Source organism: Drosophila serrata, unplaced genomic scaffold (genome assembly GCF_035046125.1).
Source record: "Drosophila serrata isolate PLE 108 unplaced genomic scaffold, ASM3504612v1 contig_82, whole genome shotgun sequence".
Classification (NCBI taxonomy): domain Eukaryota; kingdom Metazoa; phylum Arthropoda; class Insecta; order Diptera; family Drosophilidae; genus Drosophila; species Drosophila serrata.
The window spans coordinates 521,935-534,123 of record NW_028256980.1 but is presented as its reverse complement, the minus strand read 5'-3'; the positions used below and the strand labels follow the sequence as shown (position 1 = coordinate 534,123).

Below are 12,189 nucleotides of genomic sequence, written 5' to 3'. Positions count from 1 at the left end.
CTTAATTGGATCTCAAGTTATCTGAATGGCAGGACGCAAAAGGTCCTCTTTAAGAATAATTTATCTAATGTTCTAAGGGTTACATCTGGCGTCCCGCAAGGAAGCCATTTGGGACCCTTATTGTTTACATTATTTATAAATGACCTGCCCAAAGTCTTGACCAACTGCAGAGCTTGGAGTGCAATACAATGACGTTGCCTGCCAGTCCGATTTACAAACAGATCACAATAATTTTCAAACTTGGTGCCGTGTAAACTTTTTAAACTTAAATGGCTCGCAATGCAAGCTAATGACATTCTCTCGTGTCGTTCCTAAGCTTGCTACTTACACGCTGAACTGCTGCTCTTTGGAAAGACTTAATTCTGTTGATGATTTGGCGTCCGCTTGGACTCAAAACTTGACTTTATTGATCATATTTCGTCTATGGTGAATAGAGCCAGGGGTGTGCTTGGATTTATTAAACGGTGGTCGAAGGAATTCAATGACCCCTATAAATCCTTATATACTTCTTTAGTTCGTCCTATCTTAGAATATGGATGCTGCGTTTGGAGCCCTCAGTACGACGTCCATAGTAAACGCATTGAGTCGGTTCAAAAGAACTTTTTACTTTTCGCTCTATGCGGTTTAAATTGGGATGCAAACCAAAGATAACCTTCCTACTGTAGTAGACTCCTATTAATAAACTTGCCGTCCTTAGCCAATCGTAGAACGATGCTAGGGATAACCTTTATTTTTAACCTTATACATGGTGATGTGGAAAGTGCTGACTTGTTGCTAACAATCTGGCAGCACGCCGGTAGTAAATTTTCCTCGTATTCTGTCCTATATTTTCCATCGCGCCTACTAACACCTAACCCAAACAGGCACGTGCCTGGTGTCATACGGGCCTTTTGAATGTACTGACCTTAGTGCATCAACGTCCAAATAGAAACGATCGTTAAATGTACAGGAAAATGCCGAACTTAGCTTCCTTTCTTGTAAATACTTTATATTGGTAAAAATTTCTTTATTTAATTTGCGGCTTTTACGGCAGGCGTTATTTTCGATGTTATATTAAAGATCTCAAAATGCGTCGGGAAACACCTCAAGTTTCTCAATTCAACAATATAAATAAACGAAATAAATAACGAACGTTTTGTAAACCTTTTCAAATTAAAACCCTTTCTTTATTGTTTATCTTAATCAAATCGAAACCAAAATGTCTATTAATATATAAGTTAAATTCATAATTCAAATTATTTTATTTGTTAAGCTTTTGCGATTTCTTTAGCTTTAATGATTTTTATAGTTACTTGAACTTTATAGCCCTTAAATTTTTAAATTTTGAGATATATATTGGCTGTTAGAACTAATCAAAATAAACATCAATGATCCATTCATTTATATGTTAAAAATAATCCTACTATAACGTATGAGTTTTACCAAAGTATATGCGTTTCGAATTGAATTTGGCAATACAATAACAAGACACTTCTAGATAATGTAATTTGTAGCGTGTGACGCAGGCGCAGTGCGAATACACCAAATTAGCAGAATGTGAAGTCTGTAATAATTGAGGTCTCTTAGTCGGACGCAACCAGCAGAGTAAGAAGGACAACCAGATACTCGCAGTGAATTTAATAAAAGTGTGAAAAAAGGAAAAAGTCGTTGAGTGGAATAGTTCACATTGTGTTGCGGAGACTTCCAGAACTTGCTATCCTAAAACGCATGGTACTGCAATTTGACTGAATCCGAATGTCCTTCAGGGTTGGATACCCTTTAGAAACACTTGCCACTCGGTTAGGAGATTAATGGCGAGCGGCTGATCCCAGCCCAACTCCCGTCGTCAAATTTGCGGAAAGAAAAATATTTGCACGAATTACGAAAGGAGGTGGATCGAGAAGTTGGGCTATCAAAGAGAAAACCTCTCGTTTTGTGTAGGCTGATTGGAGGTCACCCACTTAAAACTATCGAATATAGCTTACCAACGGATCCCAAAAGTTTTCGCCGTACTAAAATCTTCCAGTTCTCTTCTCGCATCTCTCCATCTCTCCAGCCGGGGGTCTTAGAGTACCTGCTACGAGCACATCGTCGACGTAAATGAAACCCAAGATGATGACACTTGCCAAAAGATGCTGGCTCCGAATATGTTACCAATACATATTTGAATCTAAACTTTAAACACATATTTGAAAAAGCCAGAAGAAGTCAGATCAGACTGATATTGGAACACTACGCGAACCTTCGTCCTGGTGCTATCTGTTAGAAGACAGCGTCGGTAGCTGGAGTCGTCGTTGTGGTTCTGGTAACTTTTAGGGGTATCCATAGTGGCACGTTATATCTCTTGGAAAAGAGAATGGGGTCCATCTTATCCGTTGATAGTGATTCCTACCTTATACGCTTACTCACATATATCTTCCTAACTATTGGATAGTAATGTAGCCCGTTCTTAAGCGAGCTTTTAATATTGCTTGGAGCCATGGGGAGATCACTTCTTTGGTCACCTAGAGCATAGCTGGAAATATTCCATCCAGTCCCAGTGTGTTCTACTTGAGAATATAATATCTGGTGTCAGTTGCTCTTCTCTAGTTGCTAGGTCCTGGCTTGCTGGCATCGGTGGCCTCTGTGCAACCCGGCGAAGTGAGTTTGTATAAGTGCTGCCAGGGTCTCTTCGATGCCCTCAGTCCACTGTCTGTTGTTGTCTATATGGTGTATTCGATAGAAACTTCCGAAATTCAATTCATTGGTAACTTTTCTCTTCCTAGTTTTCCAAATCGGGCATGATACGTGGTACGTGTCTAGTAATTCTTTGAAGAGTGTCTCTAGGGACTTTTCAATGTCTTCCGCAGATCTCACCCGGGGAGGTCGTGAGTCTTGTGATTGTCTTCATGAACTTTCCGCAGTTAGTTTTCTAGGGTTTTCTGAAGACAGTTTGTTAAGGAAGTCGTATTGGACTTGTGGCCTGAGAAGGATGGTCTCTCGAGGACCCTCCATTCTGGTACAATAGAACCTTATCCTGCTACCAGTGTTATATATAGCACGTTTGATGAAGTGGGACCTTTCTAAATGTTAGAATAAAGTTTAAGAGAGACTCACCTCTGTCGTTTATTTCTGGGCTCCCTCACGCTATGGAGCGCATTAGCACCTACCCCTAAGAGCAGTTGCTGGTCCTTCTGGCCTGTCATGTCAAACTGCCAGAAGGCGCTTCTTTTTGCTTTCCACCATCACCACAGTCAGGTAATCAGAGCTGCAATGAGACGAAAGGTGAAAGCGTGAAGAGCCTTCTGAACGAGTAATGCCGTTCTATGTCTGTTTACCAATGGCGAACGCAGCTCCGTTCAACGTAGAAATTTGTGCTGAGGTATTTCTCTAACCCCTGAGCCACGAGTCATGATCGCCTCGCAACGGCAAAGACAAATATCCAGCGAGCAAAAAAATAAATATCCTAAAAGGGGTTGCAAGTTTTTGTCCCTCTCACACGCGATATGCACACATCGCCGACGCAATTTTAGTTGTCTGCGTCGCGCGATGTGTAAGCGGTCGGACTGTAAAACTTTAAGACGTACGTTCAATACCCAGTCGCAAAAAATTCTATAAAAGTTTGCTAGTAGTCTAGATGATTTACTTCAATTAACAACTTAAATGTAACAATTGAAAAACAAAAATCGGATTGTAAAAAAATCGAAGCTTCATACATATTTTTGGAATCGAAATTGTTTCCTGAATTTTTATTTTTGTTTATTATATTTACAGTTTTAGAATTAAAATGTTACATTCACTGTTTATGGTTAAGACAACCAATTTGCCACCCTTGAGCAATAAATACGAACGAATAGGTCGATTATATGCTGTGTATATTTTCGTTTTCACTTCTCTGGTCGGAGCTGCAACTACCGATCGAATGACTTTAACATATATAAAAACGCTTACAATGTAGCTTAGCATAAAGATAAAGCGACAGAAGAAGAAGAGATAGAGAAATAGATAACGAAAGAGAAAAGCTAAGAGCGCAGCACGTGCAGCCATACGCTAGCGGTCTGCTCAGAACATACTCCTCCTCCTGGAAGAGGTACTGTTTCAAATTCATCGGCAACGTGGGGCAGAACGGCTAGCTTGGCGATTTTGTGGCCTCCAATTGGCTAACAACTTTTCCGAAATGCGGTCAGCAGCGCTTGTGATCCTGCATGCGAATATGTAGTCAAGAAGGCAGCTGGATTTGCTACCGCAGCCCTCATCAGAATTATTAGTAGGATCCTTGACGACGGCAGCTAATACAGACTGAGGAGTTGACGCATTCGGCAGCCCTCCAGACACGATCCAACCAAGTTTTTGTGTTCTGAAGGGTTGGCAACGCGCTACCCAAATGAATTTGTCCCGTAGCCATTATTTCAAAGAAGAGTCCAGCACCAATTAGAAGATCTATTCGTCCCGATCGATTAAAATAAGGATCAGGAAGCGAAATATTATGCGGAATGATGTGGCATTCATGTTGAAATGAGGCTGATAATCAGTGATACTGTTCGTTACAACCGCGGAGAATGAAGCACGATAGCTTGCATCCCGGGATTGCGCAACAATGTCGACTGTCCTATCACAATTCAGAGAAGTTTCACCAATCCCAGAGACTAGTGTATGGGACTTTCGATGATTCCAATTTACCTGGTTTGCTAGGCAAGAAGTAATGAAATTTAGCTGGGACGCCGAGTCTAAGATTGCTCGGCAAGGCATAAATTCTCCAGCGAATGCGCTGATGAATGTGATGATGCTAATGCTGATGAAAATTATGTTGATGGCTGAGAGTTCGGATGATAGAGATGAGGTGGTGGATGGTACAGATGGGTCCTGATTAAAATGCAACAATGAGTGGTGCTTTAATTGACAATATTTGCAGTGCGTTGACTTGCATTGCTGCAAACTATGCCCCTTGCGCAAACAGTTGAGGCACAGGTGCAACTTCTTTGCTTGTCTAAATCGAACATGCGGACTCAAATTTAAAAATCGAGAGCATTTTGGCAAATAATGATCCCTTGAATCACAAAACGAACATAGCGGAAGATTTGAGCTATCAACTGAAGCAATGAAGCTATACCTATGCAGGGCTTTTCCCACCTGCTGGCTTGGTGTTTGCGTTACCAAGGCTTGATCCGAATTTTCCATAATCCTACACCTCCTTTACAAGAACGACTCCATAGAATCCCACGTAGATAGATCGCTGATGGACAACTCCTCTTCCCATTTTTTCCGCGTCCTCTGATCGAGCGTGCGACGATGTGAATCAGCAATCCGTCCAAGATTTGTTGCGTAGTGGCCAGGGTACGGATTGCTCGCAGATGCGAATTCATGCAATCGCTTAACTCCCGAAGACCCTTGGCTGATCCCTTCTCGACACCTTTTAACCCAAATATTGCCTGTACGTGTGCCTGAAAATGTATAACTTTATTATCGAATCGATTTGTAAGTAAATCCAAATCCTTTCTATAAATGGCATTCGAGGGCTCAATCGAACGTATGGTCTCTAGAGCCACGCCGCCTAAACTTGACCTTAGATATTGTAATTTTTCAATATCACTTAGCTCTTCATCATTTCCGATGACCGTGCTGAACGTCGCAATAAAATCCGGCCAATCAGAATAGGATCCATGGAACCGAGCTCTCTCCAAAATTGGCAACCGAGGGTTCCTAGATCGGAAAGAAAGATCCGGATGATTAATAATGTCGATGGATGTTGAATTTGCAGCGGTTGCAGCCGGTAATTGCGAATTGCGAAGCGCCGCTTCGGTTTATCTTCGCTTTCACATCCATGAACGCCGTGGAGAATTCGATCCGATGGTCGCTTGCTATCTCCGAAAAGTCCAATTTTTCCAGCGAAGTCTGTGCGGAATCAAAGGCCAGATTTAATTAATTAATCCACTCCAGTCGCGCCAGTAAAACAGCTTCATTAAGCTGATCTACAGTCTCCGGGTTTATATAATAATTCATCGAGCTTAATTGCCGCAAAAGAGATTGGGCCTTGACTCGGTAGAAGTCCACGTCACTTGGCGGCTCATTTTGATGCTGAACCGAGTTTTCCGTGTTAGACATCTTTATTTTCTCACGCTAAAAGAATCAATAAAGGGAAAATGTCTGACCGCTTCGGAATATAGGAACCCGTTTAGTTTTGCACCAATGTTATTGTTGTATATTGTCTGCCTTGTAACAGCGGAGTTTTGGCACACGCGCGTCTATGCTATATATGCATAGGTATATATATGTTCAATAGGCGCTATTTACGACGCTTGGCACAACACAGATTTTGTTTAACAGCGCGATGTAACCGAAAATCAGCGGCCGGCTATATGCACTCAGCTTGTTATGTACAAGGTATGTGTGTGAGTTTGCTTGTGTGCTTATGACCGAATGCCAGTAAGCGACAGCGAAGCAAAGTGATTTGTTTAAACGATATTAAACAACGAACAGCGGGTTGCAGGCTCCGAGCCAAAGAATCACGTCGGGGTCACCAAAATGTTTATGGGGAAGACAACCAACTTGCGGCCCTTGAGCAATAACTACGAACGCACGAATAGGTCGATTAAATGCTGTGTATATTTTCGTTTTCACTTCTCTGGTCGGAGCTGCAACTACCGATCGAATGACTTTAACATATATAAAAACGCTTACAATGTAGCTAAGCTTAAAAGATAAGGCGACAGAAGAAGAAGAGATAGAGAAGTAGATAAGAAAAGAGAAAAGCTAAGAGCGCAGCAGATGCAGCCATACACCCATGCGCGCATGATTAGGCGCTAGCGGTCTGCTCCGAACAATTCACAGTTTGGCATTTTACTCTACATTTACTCTACATTTAACGCAGCTATATGATATAGTCTCCCGATTTTCATTAAATAATTATATTAGCTTCCTTTCTTGTTCTGACTTAAGTTTGGTGATCTATTCTGTGGCCCGCGATGCAAACAAATACGCTCTCTGATTCTGATACTGGTGTGTGGTACAGATATTTGGCAAAACGTCCCAAGTTAACGTTAATGGTGTAAAAAAAATCATAAACAAGTTTGGAATGACGTGTTCTATTGGGAAGGCTCTCGTGGGGCCACGCAAAAGCCAATGTGGCCCTTAGTTGTCGGGATGTACTTCGTATGGAAGGTTTTTTTTTGCGCAGTTTCAGTTTTCTCGGATTCATTGCATTTTCTACAGTTATTATTGTCGGTGATGCCTAGCTTGACTGCAAGTGCAGCAGCTAAGCAGTGTCCTGTGAGAATTCCCACTAGCATTCTACAGTCATGCCGTGGTAGACGCAACACGTAGTGGCTGAGTTTTCATTTCGCTCCTTGCACATGATCTTAGATGTTCTGCAGGTTTTTGAATTTATTCTCCATCTGCATTTCGCTAACTCACTTTGATGTGTTCTAAGGGAGACGGGAACGTTTTCCGTTCTGCCGCTCGTCCGTCCGATGCCTTCCTTTGCAAGCACGGCAGCGGTCTCATTGCCCTCGATGCCTTGATGGATGGGAACCCATCTAGTGCCTCCCTGTTTTCCACAACTTGTTTGGAACTGACCGCTAACGATTGCATTGGTCTAATAGCCGCTTGACTGTCTATGAACATGTTGACCGCCTCACGTGGACAATCTCTGTGGAATCTCTGCCGCCTTCCTGATGGACTGATGAATAGGCTGCATTGGCTTTGTAGTTTATACGACAGCCTCATCTCAGGGTATGTACAGTGTATGCCCGCTCTAACTCCTCCTTCCATCTTGGAGCCGTTTTCCAGTCGTCAGGTCCCATTAATGTTTTTGTTTTGACATCCGGTGACTTTTGTGCGTCCTGGGAAGTGAGCTGCATTAGTCTTGTCAGGGCTTTCTCGCTGCCCTGAGTCCACTGTCCGTTGTCGCATTTTAGCTGACTCTGTAATAGAGGTGGAGAAACATCGATGTTTTTCGGCGAAAACATCGATGATGATGAAACATCGGTGTTTTAAATAAAAAAAAAATTAGCAGTTATTTGCATGTGCCTTTCGGCAGAAATGCTTATAAAAAGGTTTTTTTGCAGAAATTCATCTACAATGCTTTTCTGAAGAAATGCATATGTACATACAAACATTCGTAAAAAAAATTCGCATATTTAGTACTTACTTTTCAAAACCCTCTTCATGTTTAAGTACCACCACACTCACGCCAACACCACCAACAAGTATAACTAAAATAACAATATTCTGTTAATAATTTATAATGAGATTGAATGAGATATGTACTTACAATTCGACTGTCTTCCTCTATGTGCCTTAGAGATGGAAAAACATCGATGTTGCACCGCCAAGCATCGATATTTCGGATGTTTCGAAAACATCGATGTCATCGATGTTCGCATCGATGTTTCTCCACCTCTACTCTGTATGGTAGGTTTCTTCGATAGCAACTTTAAGTCGCTTCTGGGGCTATCTCTATATTGAAACAGAAGTTTCTTTAGGAGTTACATTCCGTACAAGTACGACGGTTCTGTTTTAGCTTACCGATGGCGGATAGAACACATTGTAATTCGTGGACTTTTAAAGAGTTAAGCCATGGTCCTTTTTAGAACATAACACAAAATTGGTCTACTTAGCTCGAGCATTCTTTATTAATTGAAAATTCCCTTAAACAGTTTTTTAGCTTTTGGTCTAAAGCTAGGAACACGCGATGCAAACAATTTGCAGCAAGTTGATTGCTGCCATCAAATTTGCACGTATAAACACGAGTGAAAACATTTTTCTGCAAACAAAGAACTTGTAATATTTTTTTGCAGCAATATTGTTGCCTGTCGTCTGTATACATTTTTTTTTACCGCTATCTTGGTTGCGTCAGTCGAAATAGCTATGCAAAAGTTTGCGTGCAAAACAAAAATTTATTGGAGCAAGAAAATTTCTTGCAATATTTGCATAGGTATACCCATTTCATTTTCAGCATAAGCCCGTGAAGTTGACGCTACCGTCGGCAGAGGAGCGGTTCGCTTGTGAATATCACTTATATGCATATTCTTATGCTATTAGGGAGAAAGAGAAATATGAGTATGCACTTGCATGTGCTAGACTTGTGCAGCATGGGAACGCTGACCATGCAGTTTGGGCAATCACAGTCTGACTGGGTGATAATATTACATTTGCACTTGAACTTGGCCTGCATGGTGACATGAATGTCTTGTATATATTTTTACATTTATATGTTGATATATTTATGTTTATACGTGCACATCAGTCCATATATTCAGCACGTTTGACGAGTTGGGACCTACGAAGTTGTGTCCTTCCTCACGTTTGCTTGGTTTGGTTGAAAGTATAAAGTCTAAAAGTGACTCACCTCTGTCGTTTATATCGTGGCTCCCCCACACTCTGTGGTCCGCGTTGGCGTCTGCACCCACGGGCAGTTGATGACCCTTCGGGTTGGGTACTACCAGACTCCTGAGGTTTGGTATTCCTGGCCTGTCGTGTGCCATGTAGCAGGATGCTACCAGTAGGCGCTTTTTCTTACTTTCTAGCATCATCACAATATCCCGAAAGGGAAATACCTCAACACCGAACTTAACGTTGAACCGAGAAGCGTTCGATTCAGGTACCCGAATGCCGCGCTTGCCGCTTTGCTGAACTGGGGACCATGTATAAGGCCATCCCTGCACGACATAGTTTTCTGTCCTGAAACGCTCACCACATAAAGCAAAGTCCGACTGGGTACTAACGTCAGGTTACTGCCTTCCTCCTTTTAAGACTCGTCCAGCTTTATTTCCTGGGCGGCGTTAACGATGGTTTCCATTAGGTATTTCTCCACCCCGCCTGCTTTCAGGATATGAGCATCCTTATCCCCGGGAGGCGCAGATGTACGCTACCCATGCTTCACGCCAACTTCTCGTATCTGGGATATAGGATGTCTTCTGCCTCCTTGTTTATCTGGAGGATTACATATTGGTCCCTGTCTTTGTGTAATGGGCTCATAATGTCCAGATTGGTTTGGAAGCTTCAGTTTCAGCGCTCGGAGTACCTTTGCCTTTGAATTGGATGGGATTAGCTCCCTGTTCAATACTATATCTTGACCCCCTCTCACAGCACTTCCAGCTGGCAGACCATTTGCGTCAGCCACTTTCTCGTCGGGTCATCCATCCACTTCAGGATTCTGACCCCATTTAGCCACACAGTACCATCAAATGTGAGCATGGGCACTTCAGGGTTTTTCTCCATCCATGTAAGTAATGATTCCATGAGCCGCGCATGCACAGCCTCCCACCGCGCATGCACAGTCTTTCACCGCGCCTCAGTAATCTTACCATTTTCGTAGTGTTGCCGTTTGGTGGCATTCATGCCCTCTACCTTGTTGGTGAAACCGCCCGTTGAGGTCAGGCTGGGAAGTTTGGCGAAGTTATACAAAATATCCTCCGCCGCGGAAAAGGTGTGAAATACGAAAAAGTTTTAAGAAAAAAAAGTTTGCAGTTTCTATTCGTCACATTCCTTAGTAAGCGACTAATATTTTTTTTTTAAGCAATGGCAGGAGCCGAATTATGTTAGTTCTTAATTCAATTTTCATAGACGAACCTATAAATGTTTTTCCTGAGGGAGCACATTGGGATTATAATTTCTATATTACTTTGTTTTAAAATATAAATTGTTTACTTACACATAAAAGAAAATAAAACTATAACTATTTTTTTCTTATATTTACACAGGATAACAAAAACCTTCGTAATCAGCTTATTGCTCTTAAAGAAAAAAGCAAGCATAATACCGGAAATTCTACTGAAATTGTGCTACAGTCGTTGTTTTCTACCTCTAAGACCGAAAAACATAATACACGAATAGCCCCAAAACCGAAATGCTCTAATCAAAAACTCAGTACTGCAACTGTGAAAAAAAACGTTGCACTGTTATTTGCCATGGCTTTCATGGTAACTCTAAACGCTGGAAACTTTCAGTCATACTTCAAAAAGTCACATATTCAAGAAGGCACAAATGTCCTCGAAACTGCCCTTAAAGATTCTAGCCTGACTGGTCGCCGGTTACTTTGGGGAGAATCAAATGCTGAATATAATGAAACACACATGTCAAATTTACATAAATCAAATCAAACGGAGGTACCTCCTCTTTACTTTTTAAATTCTCCTAGGCGTACCAACAAAGAAGACTATTTAGAGGAAGATCCTAGCAAGTTGCGAAATAACGTTTACAATGAACCTCCACCACTTGCTTATCCATCGAAATGCATTGGCTGCTGTAACACTTCTAACTTCAATCTTCAGGAGGAGTATTTAAGACTTGCCCAAAATTTAAATAAATTGGCTAATGGAAATGCTAGTATGATTTCACGATTTACAAATGGGAAAGATAACCCAGATGGCTTTAAATTACCTAATGAGTATCTTGATCTTAAAACAGGAATACACAATAGGCATAAGGGAAAGCGTAAAATGTTTATGGACCTTAATGATTTTTCTTCTGATATTCAGGGCAAACAAAGAAAAATAGATAAAAAATTAAACAAAATTGTATTTAATAAAAGCGAACAAATTAACTTAATAAATGGCCTAACAAGAAAAGATGATACATTTTATGCAATATCCTTTAACATGGATCATATATTCCTTCCACCATCAAAACAAAATAATAGTGCTCGCCCAAAGATGTCTCTGGTATTTCCTAAAGGGAAACAAGAACATAACGGCGACTTTATGTTTGTGCAGGTAGACTGTGAAGTTTTTAACACTAAAGAGCTCGATCTGAAATCTTTTATGATCCCAGTTGGGCTCCGGCCAAACAATACAAGGTGGAAATCAATTACAAAAAAGGATCAAGATGTGGAATTTAATCCAATATCTGAACAAGACACTATAATGATAAACGATAAGCCGAAAGTGCGTTCTTTTTATATGATTGGTCCAAAAAACCAAGCTGCTGCAGATGTATCACAAGAAAAAACACGCTTGGTTCAGTTTAATCAAACTGTGATTAGTAAAAGCAAAAGGATACCGGTCCCCAGATGGAACACACGGCAACGCGGATCTCTGCACTCTTAATTAAAATTATTTTCTTCAATAAACTAATAATTTTCCTATTTCCATGTTATTTCCTTTATGGTTAACTGTACTAACGATTGATATTATTAAACCTTTTTATGATATATGTCTAGATTTTAACTTAAGTGTAAAATAAAACAAGAAAGGAAGCTAACTTCGGCTTGCCGAATACGCTTGCAGTAAATAA

General features: G+C 41.1%; 1 protein-coding gene and 1 long non-coding RNA gene across 3 annotated transcripts in view; one reads left to right on the top strand and one right to left on the bottom strand.

The window, feature by feature from the left end:
* Positions 1-12,189, top strand: part of Atf6 (bZIP_ATF6 domain-containing protein ATf6) — a 41,750-nt gene extending 29,561 nt beyond the window's left edge. For both annotated transcript variants that reach the window (XM_020944606.2, XM_086839818.1), the window contains one exon: positions 10,659-12,189. In XM_020944606.2, the coding sequence (XP_020800265.2) occupies positions 10,659-12,002 (1,344 nt within the window). In that variant the 3' untranslated portion in view covers positions 12,003-12,189. The remainder of the gene's footprint in view (positions 1-10,658) is intronic.
* On the bottom strand, positions 2,569-8,276 carry LOC147644862 (uncharacterized). The gene is made up of 3 exons (XR_015273224.1): positions 8,228-8,276; positions 8,105-8,168; positions 2,569-7,877 (listed from the first exon to the last, which is right to left on the bottom strand). It is a non-coding gene; the product is annotated as an uncharacterized LOC147644862 (long non-coding RNA).